Source organism: Cucurbita pepo, chromosome 1 (assembly GCF_057944985.1).
Source record: "Cucurbita pepo subsp. pepo isolate OVF chromosome 1, ASM5794498v1, whole genome shotgun sequence".
NCBI lineage: Eukaryota > Viridiplantae > Streptophyta > Magnoliopsida > Cucurbitales > Cucurbitaceae > Cucurbita > Cucurbita pepo.
The window spans coordinates 229,337-247,608 of NC_141798.1; the positions used below are offsets into that span (position 1 = coordinate 229,337).

The 18,272-nt window shown below is 37.3% G+C and overlaps 5 protein-coding genes across 12 annotated transcripts; 3 read left to right on the forward strand and 2 right to left on the reverse strand.

Moving 5' to 3' along the window:
* Nucleotides 1–494: 494 nt before the first annotated feature.
* Nucleotides 495–2,558, reverse strand: LOC111795933 (homeobox-leucine zipper protein HOX3-like). Its single transcript, XM_023678577.2, has 4 exons — nt 2,384–2,558; nt 2,078–2,253; nt 1,902–1,981; nt 495–971 (listed from the first exon to the last, which is right to left on the reverse strand). The coding sequence occupies exons 1-4, from the start codon at nt 2,478–2,480 to the stop codon at nt 731–733; spliced, it is 594 nt and encodes a 197-aa protein (XP_023534345.2). The 5' UTR covers nt 2,481–2,558; the 3' UTR covers nt 495–730.
* Nucleotides 2,559–3,486: 928 nt separating this feature from the next.
* LOC111795922 (BAG family molecular chaperone regulator 1) lies at nt 3,487–4,933 on the forward strand. The gene is made up of 4 exons (XM_023678566.2): nt 3,487–3,807; nt 4,030–4,286; nt 4,368–4,514; nt 4,587–4,933. Exons 1-4 carry the CDS (start codon nt 3,606–3,608, stop codon nt 4,803–4,805), a joined length of 825 nt encoding a protein of 274 aa, XP_023534334.2. The 5' UTR covers nt 3,487–3,605; the 3' UTR covers nt 4,806–4,933.
* A 293-nt stretch (nt 4,934–5,226) lies between these two features.
* On the forward strand, nt 5,227–9,730 carry LOC111795898 (mitogen-activated protein kinase 9). 7 transcript variants are annotated; one of them, XR_015420321.1, is made up of 11 exons: nt 5,227–5,545; nt 6,095–6,500; nt 6,583–6,710; nt 6,833–6,892; nt 7,568–7,717; nt 7,806–7,961; nt 8,051–8,188; nt 8,302–8,372; nt 8,461–8,562; nt 8,664–9,332; nt 9,502–9,730. XR_015420321.1 is itself a non-coding variant. In XM_087122324.1 (11 exons), exons 2-10 carry the CDS (start codon nt 6,095–6,097, stop codon nt 8,866–8,868), a joined length of 1,416 nt encoding a protein of 471 aa, XP_086978450.1. In that variant the 5' UTR covers nt 5,227–5,599; nt 6,092–6,094; the 3' UTR covers nt 8,869–8,884; nt 9,502–9,730. The 7 variants fall into 7 exon arrangements, 6 of the variants coding, with proteins under 6 accessions (XP_086978450.1, XP_086978443.1, XP_023534308.2 ...); XM_087122324.1 differs by having other exon boundaries at nt 5,227–5,599; nt 6,092–6,500; nt 8,664–8,884; XM_087122317.1 differs by having other exon boundaries at nt 5,227–5,599; nt 8,664–8,884.
* A 427-nt stretch (nt 9,731–10,157) lies between these two features.
* LOC111795941 (uncharacterized) lies at nt 10,158–12,180 on the reverse strand. Of its 2 annotated transcripts, none has more exons than XM_023678588.2 (5): nt 12,021–12,180; nt 11,798–11,918; nt 11,646–11,727; nt 11,448–11,564; nt 10,158–10,495 (listed from the first exon to the last, which is right to left on the reverse strand). In XM_023678588.2, the coding sequence occupies exons 2-5, from the start codon at nt 11,914–11,916 to the stop codon at nt 10,445–10,447; spliced, it is 369 nt and encodes a 122-aa protein (XP_023534356.1). In that variant the 5' UTR covers nt 11,917–11,918; nt 12,021–12,180; the 3' UTR covers nt 10,158–10,444. The 2 variants fall into 2 exon arrangements, with proteins under 2 accessions (XP_023534356.1, XP_023534363.1); XM_023678595.2 differs by having other exon boundaries at nt 11,999–12,180.
* A 1,094-nt stretch (nt 12,181–13,274) lies between these two features.
* LOC111808297 (subtilisin-like protease SBT4.14) lies at nt 13,275–16,708 on the forward strand. Its single transcript, XM_023694200.2, has 10 exons — nt 13,275–13,431; nt 13,512–13,606; nt 13,683–13,780; nt 13,864–14,007; nt 14,146–14,251; nt 14,350–14,866; nt 15,022–15,347; nt 15,442–15,550; nt 15,621–15,834; nt 15,919–16,708. Exons 1-10 carry the CDS (start codon nt 13,342–13,344, stop codon nt 16,479–16,481), a joined length of 2,262 nt encoding a protein of 753 aa, XP_023549968.2. The 5' UTR covers nt 13,275–13,341; the 3' UTR covers nt 16,482–16,708.
* Nucleotides 16,709–18,272: the final 1,564 nt, after the last annotated feature.

Below are 18,272 nucleotides of genomic sequence, written 5' to 3' on the forward strand. Positions count from 1 at the left end.
AGTGTAGTATTTGAAACTTAAGAAATATTTCACTTAATTAACCTAACTGAAAGTTAAAGATAAAGGATATATGGAGACATTTTGCATAATTGAAGCCTAAAGGAGCTGGATCGTCGGCTGCGGCGCCGAATTCACAAAAGCATTCAGACAAAATGGGTCCAATGGCCTTCCAATGTGTTTCCATTATGCCTTTTGTGCTGTTGTTGCTTTTACGTACCCCCTACCTTCCCTCTGCTGCCTACAACAACAATGGATGTTTTTGGCTACCACTTTGTGCAACATTTTCAAACCACTTTATGCACAAATATCATATCATTCTTCATCATTTTAAGCATTACCCCCTCTAAAGCATGCCCCATTTTATCATGGTTTTATGATTTCGACTTGCTTACATTACTTCAAATTGTATCAAGTTTCAGGTCAAATTTAACAAGCTAAAATAAGAACCAAAACACACCTTTCAAAAGACGAGAACAACGAGACACAATCCAATTTCAAACATAGACACAAACAAAGCACCCCCTTATAGACTAGACAGGATCTATATAATTATATATATTTTTGATATGACTATATGTGTATCTAAAATTAAAACGCCGAAAAAAAGAAGATAAAACGAAGAGAGTGAATCATATTTTGATTAAGATGGAGTGATGATTCCGCATGAGGGGGGGAACAAAAAAAAAAAAAAAAAAAAAGAAAAGGCAATAATGGGCAGCGGCCGACCAGCTTAAACGACAATGCGGGTCTTGTCGAGGGTGGTAGTGGTCACGCGCTCGCAGCGTGGACACATTGTGAGGTTCGACGCCGGCAGCGGCTCGCAGCTGTGTGGTGAAATCACCGTCGGGGGCGCCACCTTCATCGCCCTCAGCTCCTCCACCTCCTTCTGCAGTTTCTTGTTTTGCTCCGTCAAGAGCCCGAACCATCTCTTCAGATACTCGCACTCCATCTCGGTCTGCTTCAGCTTGCTCCTAATGAATAATTAAATGTAAATCAATTAATGGAGTGATTATGGATATATTATTTTGTTTTTTTAAATTCACACCCAAATAAATGCTTAATTAATACAAAAGCAAAAGTAAATGCAATAATAATATAGTTTGAAAAATAGTATGTTGTGACTACAAAAAATACGAATAATTGTGGGTGACAAAAAAGATATATGAAAGTGAAATAAATGCAAATTGAAACCCTTTTACATGAAAGACAAGAACATCATTATTGTCTTCTTGGATTCTAATTATTACCCAACCAAATTAAATGGTGTATGCAAATTTACTTTAATCACCTTATTGTCACTTCATCTTTGTACCCATAATAGGCTGACACAATAATGAGTTGTAATGGGTTCGAAACTTGAATGATTTTAATACTCGGAATCCAACACATAGGAGAATTAGATATGCAAATGTTGAGCTGATAAACATATGGGTAAGGAAAAAGATGGAATAAAATATATAATATGATATGCATATGGGGAGTGAAGCCACACACACGAGGCGGCGAGGGGGAGCAGCCTCGACATTGTATGTGTTATTGAAATATTTAAACTCATGGGGAAACCACATCATAACTTGTTCATAATTTTGCTCACCTATTGTCTCTTGGTGGCGTTGCATATCTTATTACCCCATAATTCCATTATTATTATTATTATTATTATTATTATTATTATTATTATTATTATTATTATTATTATTATTATTATTATTATTATTATTATTATTATTATTATGTTATATAGTTTAATTAACAACACTTGTTTGGATTATCCCTATTCCTATTCTGAAACCTCTTCTTCTTTTATTCACATTCAGTTTGGATTAAATGTTTCCTTTGTTAGGTTTTGAAGAATTATAATAGAATCACCAAAAACATGCATAGGATATAAGTTGATTCACCTGGCCCTTCGGTTCTGAAACCAAACCTCAACCTGCCTTGGCTTCAGCTTCAGCACTTCCGCAAGAGTCTCCTTTTGATTCTAACCAAAAAAAAAAATGGAGGAAAAAAAGGTATTGAAATAATGGGGTTTTGAGAGATTAAATAAAGAAAAGAAGAAGAAGGAGAATTGTAGTACTGGGTTTAAGGTATGGTTTTGTCTGAAGCTTTGTTCAAGAAGATGAGACTGTTCCTTTGTTAAACGTAGCTTCTTCCTTGGATGGCTTCCACTGTTGTTTTCTTCATCTTCCTCCATGCTTCCCATCATCCATTCCTCTTCATCCGGCGCTCTATTCATGTCCAAATCTCGCACCGCTGCAACCAAAAATTATTACACCTTCAATCATCCGTTCAAAACTTATTATAACACTTTTAGGTGATTTTAATTAAAACCGAAAAAGATCCGAGTTGAATTAGATTGAGGAAAAGAAAGATGTTGGTGTACCAGATGGAGGAAGTGGTGGTGATGATGAGAATGAAGTGAAGCCAGGTACAGAGATGGTGAGATCCAATCTTGAAGAGTTGGTTGGTAGAACCGCCATGGAAGTCTGTTGATGAAGCTTTGCAAACCAAAAAGAAGAAGAAATAGGCAGTTTTAAGAGGTGGGGGAGGAGAGAGAGAGAGAGAGAGAAAGGTAAAGTAGAACAACAAAATTGAAGATCCAAAAGGTTAACTCAAATATAGATGTAAATGGCATATCAGCAGACAAATAATAACAGAAAAGAAACACAACCAAAAAATTCAACTTTTTCTTTTTGTATTTATTTTGTTTTGGTCCCTAAACTCCAATTTTGCCTACAAAATTGATTTGGGTGTTCAAAATTCTAGGGTTTCAATGACTTTGAGTATGCCAATGGACAATGGACACGTGTAAAAGTTAGGGCAAATGTAAATAAAAATAATGAAGGTTGTGTAGGGTGGCGTCGAGCCAGAAAGTTTGGTTGTCGGTTCATGGAGGAGGAGATGATATGATTGAGCAGCCAAGCAGTTTGGAGGTGACGATCAGGAACCCCTTTTTCCATACATTACACAACCAACAATGCATTATTGATGAATACAATGTGAAATAACTCAGATTATATTATATGATACACCATTATTGGGCCCTAACTCCTAATTATTTGAGAATAACACATCATGAACATCAAACCAATTTGGTTTGGTGTAGAATTAGATACAGATATCGGGTTAGGGACCATAAACTCTTCATTCTTAGAGTTATCCATACTCTTAAAAGATCAAACAGTTAAGTCTTTACTCAAAAATGGCCACACTTTTTAATGGAAAACTTTTTTTTTTCTTGGGTCTAAATACGTGTTTATTAGTAATTAAAATTTTATAAAATTCAAAAATCAAATATTTACAGATTAGATTCTTCCTTCCCTCACTCAAAAACTCAAAACTTGTTCTCTGGCCATTACTCTCTCACTTTCTCTTTTATCTTTTAAGTTCCCATATTCTCTCTTCCCTAACCTTTCTTATGTTTTTGTTGTAAAGCAATGAATAATCAAAAACAGGCTTCCTTTTTGTGATTCCATGATTGAACTTTTGGCAAACTCCAAGATTCTTTCTTCTTCCTATGGGTTTCCTCTGGTGTTGTTAATAAAGCAATGTGAAACGAAGAGAGAAAGAGAGAGGCGAAGGCACCAAAATCAAAGGGTTGCACCATGGTTTCAACTCAGAATAACTCATCATCCATTGATGGAAACCAGAGGCAAGGATTGGAAGTTAGGCCTGGAGGAATGTTTGTTCAAATCAGAGATTTGAATCCAAATCCAAATCCAAATCCCTCTCCTCCCACCATCAAACTTAAGGTCAAATTTGGGTCTTCTTACCATCACCTTCATATCAGCTCCCATGCAAGCTTCGGTAATATCATCTTTCTCTTTGCATCTATTCAATTTCCTTCATTTTTTGGGTGTCAATATGATTCCGAGTTCTTCATTACTTATCAAATCAAAAGCTTTGAGTTGGGTTCATATTGATATCATTTTCTAGAGTCCAATGTCCACCAGCTAACACTATATTTGATATCATATTATCTTGGAAAGAGATTGATGAGTGTTGTTGATAAATGCATAATTTTGGCAGGTGAATTAAAAAAGATGTTGGCAGAACCAACTGGTCTGCACCCAGAAGAGCAAAAGGTAATATACAAAAACAAAGTGAGGGATTCAAAAACCTATCTAGATGTGGCAAGACTCAGAAATGGCTCAAAACTTGTGTTGGTTGAAGACACTTTAAGCAAGGAAAGACGACGCCTTGAGATGCTTAAAGATGCAAACTTTCAAAACTCCTCAAAATTGCTAAAACAACTTAGCTTGGAAGTGAAAAAGCTGTCTCAAGAGGTATCAAATTTGGATTCTTTTTCCTTCGTCGTTTCGTTCATAAGAGCTTTCAAAAGGGGTTTTGTATTTGGTGTTTGATAGGTTGAATCTCTTCACATGAAAGGTTGTAAGGATGGGAGAGTGTCAGAAACTGAAGTGGAGAATTTGACTGAAATGCTTATGAGACAATTGATTGCGTTGGATGAAATTCAAGTGGTGGGAGACCTGAGGCTGCAAAGAAGAGAACAGGTAATGAAACGACTTCAATAATATTCACAGAAACTCACATACTTCAACTCTAATTCATTTCAATTGGAAAAGGTGAGGGAAGTTCAAAAGCAAATAGAAAGCCTTGACATGATGAAGCTGCAACTCTGCAGCAATGGAGGTGGAGACTCACATAATGCCCATGCTTTTACTTCCACCAATGCAAAGGGAAACCAAAGGTTGCACCCAAAGCAGCACTGTACCAGCATAGTGAAGGAAGCTCTAAGGAATTCTGAATCGCTGGTGACAACCAAATGGGAGACTTTTGATTAGCCATATCATCGCTTTCAAACTACCACAAAAACTTCATATTCGACTCCGACTCCATGTTTAAATTTTAATGACAAATTTGTCAGGGGAAATGTTAAAACTATTCATTATCCGTTATAAAAATCGTTTCTACCTATGCAAATTAAATGATAAACTCTTATACGCGGGAATTTACAACTCACTCAAAATTAAGATTGATTCATATATCATTATTTTGTGAGTGAGATATTAATCTTCTTAAATAATAAATTTATAACGAGCCATTAAATTTATAAATTCTCCGTATCCATAGATTTTTTTTTTTTAGGTAGATTGGGTGGAAGAAAAAAGATGGAGGGGGTGATGGATGGGATTGAGTGGAATTTTATTTTTATTATTCACAATTTCATATATATACATATAAAATTATTTTGAGACGTTTCAAACGTGTAATTGAATTAAGCAAAAAAGTCATTCAACTGCTTCCAATTTATTTGAAAAAGACGCCGACAGAAAGAGAGAGGAAACTGATTTTGTACCAGAGCTTCAACTTGGTCTTCAATGGAGTCATCGATCACGGATCCTTCTCTTCATTCCTTTCTGCGTTTCTCTTCTTCTTCTTCTTCTGGGGAACCCGGCACCATGAGTAAGGGCGTTTATACGGTCTTCGATTACGATTCTCATTTCTTTTAGCGTTGAAGACCATCAAGGTTCTCCAGAGGAATAATCTCCATCACTCACACGCCTCTGTGGACCCTCACAAGGTTAGTTTATTCGCCATAACCGGCTTTCTCGCAATCAGAATTTCAGAGGATAAGGTCCGCACTTCGAGGACTCTGTTTGTTTGCTTTAAGGGTTTCGTTTATTTGTCGTTTTCCATAACCGATTGCACTCTGTAATGGATGATCGTGTTCGATCGTATCACTTTCTTGTGGTGAATATTTCTGAATTCCATGTGAGTTGACTCTTCCAAGTTGGGGGGAGAAATATGGAAATAGAACAACAGTTCAATAATATTCGTTGTTTGTGAATATAATTGAGTGGAACATTTCAAAGTTGTACTGCCTCTTCTCTATGGAGATACAATTGCGTCAATTTTGACGCTTTCTGTTCGGCTTGTGTGAAGATCTCTGGGAGAAATTGACTGGGAAGGCATTTTTGCTGAAATCTCTCACGGTCTGATTACTGTAATTGTTTTATATCCGTAGTTCAAGAAAGAGCGGTTTTTGCTGCAATTTGTTTGTTGTCTTGACGTTATTACTTATTTTATATTTTGTTCTACTGATTCTAACTTCTATCATTTCAATCAGAAGATGGTTGACAAGGAATTTTTCACCGAATATGGTGAAGCTACTCAATATGAAATTGAAGAAGTTATAGGCAAAGGGAGCTATGGGGTTGTTGCATCTGCCATAGACACTCACTCTGGCGAGAAAGTTGCCATCAAGAAGATAAATAATGTCTTCGAGCATGTTTCAGATGCTACACGGATTCTTAGAGAAATTAAGCTCCTCCGTTTTCTTCGGCATCCTGATATTGTTGACATAAAACATATAATACTCCCTCCTTCCAGAAGGGAGTTCAAAGATTTGTACATTGTTTTTGAGTTGATGGAGTCTGACCTTCATCATGTACTCAAAGCTAATGATGATCTCACCCCTCAACATCATCAATTTTTCTTGTATCAACTTCTTAGAGCCTTGAAGTATATACATTCAGGTTAGGCCTCCATTTTTTTCTGGCTTTGGTAAAATATCTTTCTATGCATTCAGAGGATCTGATTTATCTTGGGGTTTTCCAGCACATGTGTTCCATAGAGATTTGAAGCCAAAGAATATACTTGCCAATGCAGACTGCAAACTGAAGATCTGTGACTTTGGGCTTGCTCGTGCATCTTTTACTGATGCCCCATCTGCTATTTTTTGGACTGTGTGTATTCTTTTTGTGGCAAGATAAAGAATGGTTTCAATTATTCTAGGGGTTAAAAGCTTTCTGTAAATTGATTAAATCCTGTTTGATTTAACTGACTGACTTTGATCACTTCTTCAAAGGATTATGTGGCTACTCGATGGTACCGTGCTCCTGAACTCTGTGGCTCCTTTTTCTCAAAGGTAACTAAAGGATATCCTGCTCTACATTCTGCTTTTCAACCATATTTATGTTGTGTTTGCAGTATGTAATTGATGATTTTGTTATCTATCTGTCTGTTTTATTTTGTTCTCTGTTTGTCTGCCTGCTTCTCTTGTTCATTTTTGCTGCTGGAAATTTTATTTCATAATCTTGTACTCTTAAGTGTGTTTTCCTTTTTAAAAAGGAAAGCAAAAGAAGTCCAATCATGTGACTGCGTGGGAAATCTTTGATCTAATTTGAAGCTTCGTTCCCCACCTTCTCTCTTCCCCTCTCAGATGGTTAGCCAGACACATTCCTCTGAGCAGTCAGTTGGACTATCAGACAGATGGCCTTTGCCTTTTTTTTATATGTTTATGGTTGTGCAGACTCTCTGTATCTGTATCTGTCTCTTTCATACACGCTTCTGGCCCTTTATGATGAACTCGCCTTCCTTTCAGTTTCTTGTCCTCTGTAAACATCCAGTATATAAGTGTAGGCACATTGAAGTTTAGTTTTAGAAAACTAAATAAACATTTTTATGGTTTCTTCTACCCTTATCAATACCGTTGTTAAATCAACATCATTGTACATGGTTTAATAAAGTGAACTTCATGTGCCGATCTGACTGAGGTTTCCCGAGTTTACCATGACATATTTTCATTGACTATGATTTGTAGTATACACCAGCTATTGATATTTGGAGCATAGGATGTATATTCGCTGAAATGTTGGCAGGCAAGCCATTGTTTCCTGGGAATAGTGTTGTGCATGAGCTGGATCTAATAACTGATTTACTTGGTACTCCTTCGGCTGAATGCATTGCTAAGGTTTCTATTTCAAAATTTGTCTTTACATAATTTTCATATCTTGGACCCTCTGGTCCTGATTATGAACTGATGTTTCCCCTCCTTATAGATTCGTAATGAAAAGGCTAAAAGATACTTGAATAGCATGAAAAAAAAGCACCCTATTCCTCTGTCAAGAAAGTTCCCTAATGCAGATCCACTAGCTCTTCATTTACTTGAGCGTCTGCTTGCATTTGATCCGGAGGATCGTCCTTCTGCTGAGGAGGTGGGATTCGGTGATACTAATTTTTAACTGCTTTTTAGCTATCATGACTTTCGCAGAAACTTATTCATCTCTAATGTCCTTTTGTATAGGCATTAGCTGATCCATATTTCCATGGGCTTGCAAATGTGGAGGATGAACCATCGAGGCAACCCATTTCAAAACTTGAGTTTGAGTTTGAAAGGAGAAAGTTAACCAAAAATGATGTCAGAGAGCTTATTTATAGAGAAGTATGACTCATAAAATCATTGCTTTATATATTTGGTGGTCAGGTGTTTTCTTAGTTTTGGGTTTTATGCAATTCTGCTTAGTCCACTCAAGTTATCCTTTTGAAATGTAACAGATTTTAGAGTATCATCCTCAAATGCTACAGGAATACCTTCAAGGTTCTGAGAGTCACTTCTTGTATCCCAGGTAACAAACTCTGACTGATTTATTAGTTGTTTATTTGCAAGAGATTAATATTAATTTATTTTCTTTCCTTAAAAAATGTGTCAATTAGTGGAATTGATCAATTCAAGCGTCAATTTGATCATCTGGAGGAACACTCTGGTAAAGGTGAGAGAGGCAGTCCGCTCCTGAGGAAGTATGTCTCCTTGCCTAGGTATAACTAATGTTTGAACAAAGCATGTGATGTTTTGCAATCTTCATCTTTTATTTAATTGGTTTAGTATCACCCTCCTTGCTTATCCTTTACTATCATAGGGAGCGAATCTGTACACCAAGAGATGAAGATGATGATAATTGTAAAACAGAACAGAATGCAACTTCAGCAGAACCTGCAGCGCTTCAAAGCACTCCTCGACCTGGTTATTCATTAACTGCTCTGAATGGTTCTGTTCAAGTAGACTGCAGCAATTACAACCTGTTGAGGAGTGCAAGTATTAGTTGCTCAAAATGGGTGGATTAATTGCAAAGGTTGCACGGTAAGTACACTGACTCTACAAAAAGAATCCGGAGGGTTTTAGGGGGGTGGCGGGGTGGATCTTTTATTGAAAACCTATGCTCGTCAATCACTTGAATCATTTGTGTATTCGTATAATGTGTCTTAAACCAAAGCAACAGAGAAAAATTAATAATCATAAGTTAAGGGTGAGAAGGCTTGTGCTTATTGTCTTAAGGGGAATTATGATTCCACTGCACTAAGAAAACCTACACTTCTCTTCCGAGACACAACCCTCCAAGAAAAAAAAAAGCAAAAAAGAAAGAAACCTTGCTTGCTGCTAAGCTTTCTCGCAAATTTCGTACGGTTTGTATGCTCAATGAAAGGACCTGTGGAAAGTTAATTATGCTCACTGGAGTTGACAAAGCTCTCTGTAAGGGTCACTCTATTTTTCTCAAACTATTTTCTTCAGAAAAGGTGTTCTTCAAGAGGTAGCTTTCAGTTTTCCCGTTTGTTCAGTTTGACGAATTTGAAATCACCGACCTCTCTAAATAACATCCTAGTTATAAGGGATGTGGATTTTTTCTTCTCTATGACTTATAGTGTGAACATAAATCAGATTGTTCTCAAATTATATGACTTGTTTGCTTTTCCTTGCAGGCAGAAAGAATGCCAGATTGCTAGCCTTTCTCAGAATCTTAAATTGTAAAATGTCTCTCATTCATATGGCTTTGAACTTGCCATTTAACCTTTAAGCTCTCATATGGTTCCACTTCTGGGCCATTTTAGTTTATCATAACTGATGTATTGGTAAAGGATAAATGTGGACAACATATGCAAAGTAAGAACAAACGATCAAATTTATGCCTTTTGGCTTAGCGTTTCTTCACTGGTTCATTTTTAATATTTGTTTTATTTGGGTTCAGTAAGGTTGGAGATTTGTTTCGATCACTTCCTAGAACTATTTTAAGTTTGTAAGAAATATACTTCTAGTACTTGTTCAATACTGCTCTTTCTCATTTTAAAGAAAATTTAAAACATATCATGCATAGAAAGAGAAAAATAAAGCCCCCAATCTCTTGGTTCATTTTTTTTTTTTTTTAAAAAAAAAACATACATGAATCAAGAAATTGGAAAAACGAGCACCCAACTCAACTAAGAAAAGATGATGGGGGAGGAGTTGACTGATTTAGAGAGATCTCCTTCCAACCACTAGTATGGTTATTGAATGGTTATTGAAATCATTAAGTAAAAGTTGGATATAATTTTTCAAATGAAAATGTATAATTATTATATGTTATTTAGGAATAATGGAAGAGGGGAAGATCAAGTCTTATTTATGTTCTCGTATAATTAGTAACATACAATGCCTAGCAGCCGATCCATATATATTCAAAGAATAATACAAATCAAACAAAGGGGCGATTCGAACCTAAGACCCATAAGTGAAGTTATTCGTGTAATCATGATCAATTGAGCTATCTATGCTCAAACCTACAACAATGCTTCAATTTCAAAAAATTAGAATTTTAGTATTGAAGTGCGCAGCCCCATCATGGTAGTAAAAAGTCTCAAAGCTCTTTGGTTGTTGATTGGTGTTTTCCTACCCACTTCCATCAAGTTGTCCATGAGACAGAAGATGTGCCATGTATTGCTGCCAGAATTTAAACAAAAAATGAGCTATAGTGGTAATTCCCTGGATGTGGACTTCCATTTTGTACAGCCTCACAAACATAGTTAGAGGATATGATAAATATGCACCAGAAAAAGCTCCATTTCTGATCCGAAACATGTGATGATATTCGTTCCATCTTATATATAGCTTTCTTCAAGTGTTCATGTGAGTTTGAGTACTTGTAAGGAACAAGCTGGACATATAAGCAAGGATATAGTGGTAGTAAGGGGTGTATTTGTTATTAGTCTGGTGTGTATTGGTCATAAATCCGGGTGTTAGGGTTTTCTTAGAAAAGGGAAAATGTTTTTGCTTCATTGTCTTAGTGCAGGAATTTTGGGGGACAGCCCTCTCAAAAGACTATATTGGTATTGTAATTTCTATTGATATTGCAATATAGTTCTATTAATGTTTTCTTGTTATTGTGATCCTAACATGTTATATCCCTGGTTTGTTGCATAGCTCGACCTTCATTTCAGAAATAGTTAATGCCCATAATTAGACTACAGTTCATTTAGACAGCATCTTAAAATTTGTATACCTACAGATGGAACAACTATACAACTATAATCACTCCAGCTAATTCCAAACTGGCAATAGAGCTTTATAAATCTTTCTCCCTAGTTGAACAGAGAACAAAGGCTATAAATTATCATAATCTCCTCATTTCATTGTCATCAATGACTTCATAAAAGGGTATTCTTTCATCTTAACAACATTTCTTAACTCTTTAACAAAGCAGCAAATTTCAGAGTTTCATGCACTTACATAACTTCCATATGATTTGTTCTCCTAATTCCCACATTGGAATCATTAAACTGAACTAAAAATCTGACCAGAAATCAGTGTAATACAAAACAATTCAACACTCAGCAGGAATCATAATTACGTACCAAACTAGAAAGAGAACAACCAAAAGACGAGGCAAACTTACAGAATGATATGCATAAGGCGATTTTCCTTGACGTTCAAAATGTTTAGCCATGACGCAGAATTCAATTGGACCCCATTCTTCTATTTCAAAACAATTCCCAAGAGCAGCTTTGTACAACTACAGCAAACAAAATGAAAATTAGCACAAGAGTTGTGAACATCAAAAGAGTATGAAACCCAAATCAAAGAACGCAAAAACCTTCGTAGTGTCTGTCAAGAGCTCTGTACCAGCAGGGTAAGAAGCATAAAATTGATCCCCTCGAGAATACCCAGCTCTAGTTCTGCAATACCCGGGACAACAATTAGAGAACAAAAAAGTGGACAAAATTAAAGAGCAATGTCTAAACTCACGTATTGCTTGTATAAGCGTAACTCAAAACGGAAACGAAGAGATAGAATCCAGTATAGGACACAAGTCTTCGAAACTTTTGAATCTTTAGGACCTCTTTAGCTCCGTAATACAGCCCCATATCTGGAAGAACGAAGACCCCTGAACATCAGTAATGGACAAAAGTGGGAGTATAGCTATTATAATCGTCATTACAAGCTCACCAAAATCGAATCGTGAACGAACCTAGGAGTGGAAGCAGGCGAGTAAGATTCGAGAGAGAGATCGGTGGCGAGGGGAAACCGAAGAAAGGGAGCTGAGAATTAGTGAGAATTTAGGAGCGATTGGGGGCTCGGAACTCGCAAGGGAGAAGGTTCGAAGTTGCGGCTTCAGACTCCCTTTTCTTTTTAATTTAGTTGAATATTAATATCAAAATTGAATATAAATTGGAGAAAATTATAATTAAAATCGAAGGCCCAACCCACTGGAAGCCAAGCCCATGGGCCAAGCGCCCGTAAGGCTGGGTTTTTCTTTTTACATTTTAAATCAGGTTTTTCTTTTTACATTTTAAATTAGGTTTTTATTTGCTTATAACACTCGAAGGGTGGAAGAATCTTAACACCACATTTGTGTCACAAACGTTTCCGCTAAATGAAATTAAATTGACATGTTAGTTACATTGCATCATTTTTATTCTTTATTGTATTTAAATCATGTCTACTTTGAAATGGTTCAAGATATACTATAGTAGAATGGGACTAGTCGTCAATGAAGTTACATGACTAAATAACCTATAACATTATTTTCTTCATTTCTCTAACTTAGCTTCCAAATTCTCTTTCCTGTTAAAGTAGTGTTAAAGTAGGGCCAGAGGGGCTTCGCCGTACAAATGTTGTGTAACACCATGCATACATACAATAATGCTGGTCCAATAAGTATACTAATTATTTTTTATTTTATTAAACTTCTCCACCGGTGATGATATTTTAAAACAATCTACCTTAAAACCTATTATAACAACTTTGAAATTTAAATTTTAAAACCTATTATAACAACTTTGAAATTTAAATTTTAGGTGAGAGAGAGAGAGTGAGAGTAAATGGCGCATATTCTATATTTAGAAATTATAATTAAGTTATCATATACATTCTACATTTACGCTAGTCGTAATACAAATTTATAAATAAATTATTGAGGTAAACATTTCCTATTTTTAATGGCCACCTAAGAAAGGGAAGTTAAATTTGTGGGTCCAATAATTGAAGGATTAAATATTTTGGTTATGTTTACATTTATAGAAGGTTGTTTGAGTTATGATTCCCAAAAATGTCACAATCTTTAAAACAATAAAAAACTGAAGTGTTTTAAGGCCCTAAAAGACAGCCATGAACCAATTCAAAGGCCAACCATTATAATCGCAGCTTTCTGCTGGCTTTCCTAAAAAATTCTAGCCTCTACTTTTTCATTCCTATGAATACATCCAATTCTCACCCTTTTCCTGTTCACATTATAAATAGGACAGCTTCAGGTTTGAATATCCAAGTCAAGAATTATTGACTGCACGTTCATGATGAGGACATTGAGATGCTCTAGCCTTTTCGTCCTTGTTGTGTTCTTCGTAGGATGCCTTGGCCTCGAAGAGAACAAGGAGGAAAAGGTTTTTGATTGAATATAATTTATGAGGCATTTTGGTGTTTCCTTTCTTGTCTGATCATCCTGTGCTCGTGTTTTTTGCAGAAACATTTCATTGTCTTTCTGGAGAATCAACCTGTTCTGAGTGAGGTTGATGCAGTAGACAATCATCTCAATGTCCTCATGTCACTCAAGGAAAGGTGGGTCTTGTTATGTTATTCTGAAACCAATCCAAATCCTAAAATCATTCCATTTTTAAACCCTTTCCTTTTACAGCCATGTGGAGGCAAAGGAGGCGATGGTGTATAGCTACACCAAAAGCTTCAATGCTTTTGCAGCCAAGCTTACAGAACAGGAAGCCAACACATTGTCAAGTAATGAATTGGACTTCCATTTTTTACTCATTAATTTCCCAACCTCTCTTTCATTTTTATATATATGAATGGGTTTGATGTAGAGAGGGGCGATGTGACTCATGTGATCCCGAACCGACGTAGAGAGATTCAAACCACCCGATCATGGGACTTCATTGGATTTCCTTCCAATGCAAAAAGACGGCCCAACCGCGAGTCTAATATTATTGTGGGTTTATTTGATACCGGTAAGAAATACATCTACATTGTCACGATGCCTGCCTTTTGGAGAAGTCCAAAGCAAAGCTATGGATAGCTTCCTCGTCCTGTTTATAATCGTCCTCGTCCTGTTTATAATTGTCCTGTATTTGCATGTTGTTAAATAGGGATCTCCCCAACAGCCGATAGCTTCAAAGATGATGGGTTTGGTCCTCCACCTAAAAAATGGAAAGGCATCTGCCAAACGTCTGCCAATTTCTCTGGTTGCAACAAGTAAAATTTCATATCATTTTTGTTACTTCAAATCTTACATTTTCATGGCTTTACTTCTCACTTCTTCCTCCTTTGTCCCTCTGTTTGTTGGTCTGAAGCAAACTCATTGGAGCTAGATATTTCATGCTCGAACGCAGCGCTGGACCCCAAGACATTATGGCACCGGTAGACGTCACCGGCCATGGAACGCACACGTCCTCAACAGCGGCGGGCAATGTAATTGCTGGAGCCAGTCTCTCCGGTCTGGCCGAAGGAACAGCCCGTGGTGGTGCGCCATCTGCAAGAGTTGCCATGTACAAGGTCTGCTGGGTCGGTGTTGGGTGCTCTGATATGGATATTCTGGCTGCCTTCGACGCTGCCATACACGATGGCGTTGATGTCATTTCGATATCGATCGCAGGCACCGGCTTCAGCAATTACTCTGAGGACGTGATGGCCATTGGCGCCTTTCAGGCCATGCAGAAGGGCATCATCACTGTGGCTGCCGCTGGCAACACTGGTCCGGCAGCTGGCAGTGTCGTCAACACCGCGCCGTGGATTGTGACGGTTGCTGCCGGTACGATTGATCGGGAATTTGTCACCAAGTTGGAGTTGGGCAATGGGTGGAACATCTCTGTAAGTTTATTGCATGACTACTTCTTTATTTACTTCTAAACTGATTGCTAAATGGTTGGTATATACATTATAGTTTAAATGTGTCAAAACAAGATTTAAACTTTAGAAATGATGTTTGAATTCCAGTTGGTTTTGTATGAATTATATATGAACAGGGAGTAGGAATAAACCTATTCAATGAGCAACCAAAAATGTACCCTTTGGTTGATGGAGGCGATGTGGCCAAGAATCCAGGGGACGAAACCAGTGCGAACTTTTGCATGGAGGGTTCACTTGATCCAACCAAGGCCAATGGCAAGCTTGTGTTCTGTCAATTGATGATCTGGGGCGCTGATTCCGCTGTCAAAACAGCTGGTGCCCATGGCGCTGTGATTCAAAGTGATCAGTACTATCTTGATCATACCGATCTCTTCATGGTTCCAGCCACCTTGGTTAATAGCACCATTGGTCAAACCATTGAAGCCTACATCAAGTCCACTAAGTAAAAGTCTTTACCTTTTGTGCTTTTTATAATTTTGGTTTGTGTGTTGGGGTGGCGTTAACAATTTTGGGTATTGGAATTGATTTGAATGCAGAACACCGACGGCAATGATATACAGAACAGTGCAACGGCAAGCAGCTGCTCCATTCGTGGCTTCCTTCTCAGCTAGAGGCCCAAATCAACGCTCCCGACTCATTCTAAAGGTATATATAAACACAAAATTGATTCCCTTTAATTTAGATAAATACTATAATAATTGTGGATGTGTTGCAGCCGGACATAGTCGCACCAGGAGTGAACATATTGGCAGCCTACACACCACTGAATTCACTGACGGGGCTCAAGGGTGACACCCAACACTCAAAATTCTCTCTCTTGTCTGGCACTTCAATGGCCTGCCCTCACGTGGCCGGCGCCGCCGCCTATGTCAAGTCTTTCCACCCTCTTTGGTCTCCTGCGGCCATTAGATCCGCCTTGATCACCACGGGTACCCGCTCTCCCTCTATTCTGTTCAATTAATTACAATTGGAAGTTGTTAGACACTAATGTTTTTAACATCTGCATTATGAAGCAAAACCTCTAAGTCGAGTACAGAGCCCGGACGGGGAATTCGGGTACGGTGCGGGACTTCTAAATCCAGATGGAGCCAGAGAACCGGGGCTAATCTACGAGGCGGACAAAATGTCGTACATCCAACACCTTTGCACACAAGGGTACAACGGATCTTCAATTTCCATCCTCACCGGAGCAGGACCCGTAGACTGCTCCACTCTAATCCCCGCCCAGGGCCAAGACTCTCTCAACTACCCAACCTTTCAACTCAGCCTCAATAATACTCGACACCCGACAACCGCCGTCTTCTGGCGACAGGTCACCAATGTTGGTAGTCCTGCCTCCGTCTACAAGGCTACCATCACGGCTCCCCCTGGGGTCAAGATCACAGTGGAACCAACGTCTCTGTCGTTCTCGTCTTTGCAGCAGACGCAGAGCTTTAAGGTGGTTGTGAAGGCCAATCCTTTGCCGCCGCAAAACATGGTATCTGGTTCGCTTACGTGGGCTGATGGTAACTACGTTGTCAGAAGTCCGATTGTTATTTACACATATGAGGACCGAGAGGAGATGATGAGGGTTTGATTGTATGAAGCTTATGTGTTGGACTAATCTGTTTATCTATGGCCGGAAAAAAAAAAAAAAACATTAACATGATTATTAAAGCTTTTTTTGTTTTTTTGTTTTTTTGTTTTGATAAACTGGAAGGTGCTCGTTCTTCGTAAACTCTAATCTTGCATCATTTCTCGTGATACTCTCATGCCATAATGGAAACAATGGTTATGAAAACTGAAAAATATTCAAAATGCAAAGATTATGAAGGACTTGTTTTCAACCCAAGCAAGATTGGAAAAGAAACAGGTCATTGATTCCCAATTGGGTCGGCTAGTTGGGATGACTTGAATAGAGAATTGACTTTTGAGAATTGGGGAATTGGAAAAGGTGTATAAACTGTTCCACTCACTTTTGAGACAGACATCCATCTCAGGGATCCAAAACTAATCCCTCCAATGATTGTGTATATATACAAACCCTCTGCTCTTCCTGCTTCACACAAGCACAGTCAGTAAAACTCTCTCCCCATCTCTTCTAAAAGATAATGAACTTGGTTCTTTTCTAATGTTTCTCCTGCATGCATCTTTACATGAAGCTTTGTAATTTGTTGAATTTGTACTGAAAATAAAAGATTACGTAAAACCAATACTAAAAAACCCTGAATGCTCTGATGATATGTTTGGTCGGTTTTACTTTTTCTTTTCTATGTAGCTTCAACTATAGTTCAACACAAATTGGTGTACTTTCAAAAGGGAATTTCAGTTGCCCATCAAAAGGAGAAGTTGTTCAGCCAGGGGACTTGAACTACCCTTCTTTCTCTGTGTCCATGAAGGCCAAAAATGTTAGTGTTCACAAACGTTGGGTTACCCAACGAGTGATTACACCGTTCAAATCAACAATCCAAAAGGAGTAGAAATAATTGTGAAGCCCAAGAGGTTGAGCTTTGAGAGATCAGGAGAGAAGTTGAGTTACAGAGTGAGTATTGTTGCATTGGAAGAAGCAGAAGATTTGGGTGAGTTTTGGTTTGGATCTGTTGTTTGGGTGTCGGGGAAGTATGGTGTAAGAAGTCCTGTAGCAGTAACCTGGCAGTAGACAAGGGTGCTGAGTTTGGAGTGCATTTCCTATGTATATGTATTTGAAAACATCTGACGCTTAAGTTTTAGGGAGAGACATTTGTAACCGCGGGATAGATAATGTAGAATTCAACAACCCATCTAAAATTTTAGGTTCGTCTAAATATATATATATATTTTTTTCAATTGTGTTACTTAATTAATAAGGATTTATTTGTTATAATTATTACATAATGGAACCAATTGTGATGATGTGATGGAATGAAAGATAATATGGTTACTTAAATTAAGTCACTAAACCAATTAAATCCAACATTTATAATGTCATTAATAGCCACTTAAATACGTGCCAGCTACATGTAACTATAAAAATGGTTACTAGCCGTTACTCCTCCAAATTTTAAATTTAAAAAAGTTCTAAAAACATAGATGAAAAGGTACTCTCAAATCTAATAACCACACAGTAATTATTAACTTAAATATAGTTTAGAAGTTTTAATTTTGTGTATATTTAAAGCAGTAAAATCAATTCATTTTATTTTTTGTTTCAAAATTTCAAATATTGAAGAGTTTAAGCAGAATGTTTATGAAATTGTCTAAAAATTTTAAAATTATTGTGCCATGTTTCTCATATTTTGTTTTGGTTTTTTTAATAAAGAAAAGATCTTATTTTTTTGTTCTCTCTTTTTATTAAAAAAAAAAAAAAGAAAAAAAAAAAAAAAAAAAGATAGAACAGATAAAGTTGGCA

Bases quoted from the DNA above. Each gene is read 5' to 3' on its own strand.
- LOC111795933 (XM_023678577.2), bottom strand. From the start codon at position 2,480: ATGGCGGTTCTACCAACCAACTCTTCAAGATTGGATCTCACCATCTCT. The intron at 2,254-2,383 runs GTACACCAACAT...TTTTGGTTGCAG, and splicing joins ACCACCACTTCCTCCATCTG to CGGTGCGAGATTTGGACATG. The intron at 972-1,901 runs GTGAATCAACTT...ATTATTCATTAG, and splicing joins TTTCAGAACCGAAGGGCCAG to GAGCAAGCTGAAGCAGACCG.
- LOC111795922 (XM_023678566.2), top strand. From the start codon at position 3,606: ATGGTTTCAACTCAGAATAACTCATCATCCATTGATGGAAACCAGAGG. The intron at 4,287-4,367 runs GTATCAAATTTG...GGTGTTTGATAG, and splicing joins TGAAAAAGCTGTCTCAAGAG to GTTGAATCTCTTCACATGAA. The intron at 4,515-4,586 runs GTAATGAAACGA...CAATTGGAAAAG, and splicing joins GGCTGCAAAGAAGAGAACAG to GTGAGGGAAGTTCAAAAGCA.
- LOC111795898 (XM_087122324.1), top strand. From the start codon at position 6,095: ATGGTTGACAAGGAATTTTTCACCGAATATGGTGAAGCTACTCAATAT. The intron at 6,711-6,832 runs GTGTGTATTCTT...ACTTCTTCAAAG, and splicing joins CATCTGCTATTTTTTGGACT to GATTATGTGGCTACTCGATG. The intron at 7,718-7,805 runs GTTTCTATTTCA...CCCTCCTTATAG, and splicing joins CGGCTGAATGCATTGCTAAG to ATTCGTAATGAAAAGGCTAA.
- LOC111795941 (XM_023678588.2), bottom strand. From the start codon at position 11,916: ATGGGGCTGTATTACGGAGCTAAAGAGGTCCTAAAGATTCAAAAGTTT. The intron at 11,728-11,797 runs GTGAGTTTAGAC...CGGGTATTGCAG, and splicing joins TACGCTTATACAAGCAATAC to AACTAGAGCTGGGTATTCTC. The intron at 11,565-11,645 runs GTTTTTGCGTTC...TGTTTGCTGTAG, and splicing joins TCTTGACAGACACTACGAAG to TTGTACAAAGCTGCTCTTGG.
- LOC111808297 (XM_023694200.2), top strand. From the start codon at position 13,342: ATGATGAGGACATTGAGATGCTCTAGCCTTTTCGTCCTTGTTGTGTTC. The intron at 13,432-13,511 runs GTTTTTGATTGA...TGTTTTTTGCAG, and splicing joins AAGAGAACAAGGAGGAAAAG to AAACATTTCATTGTCTTTCT. The intron at 15,835-15,918 runs GTACCCGCTCTC...TGCATTATGAAG, and splicing joins ATCCGCCTTGATCACCACGG to CAAAACCTCTAAGTCGAGTA.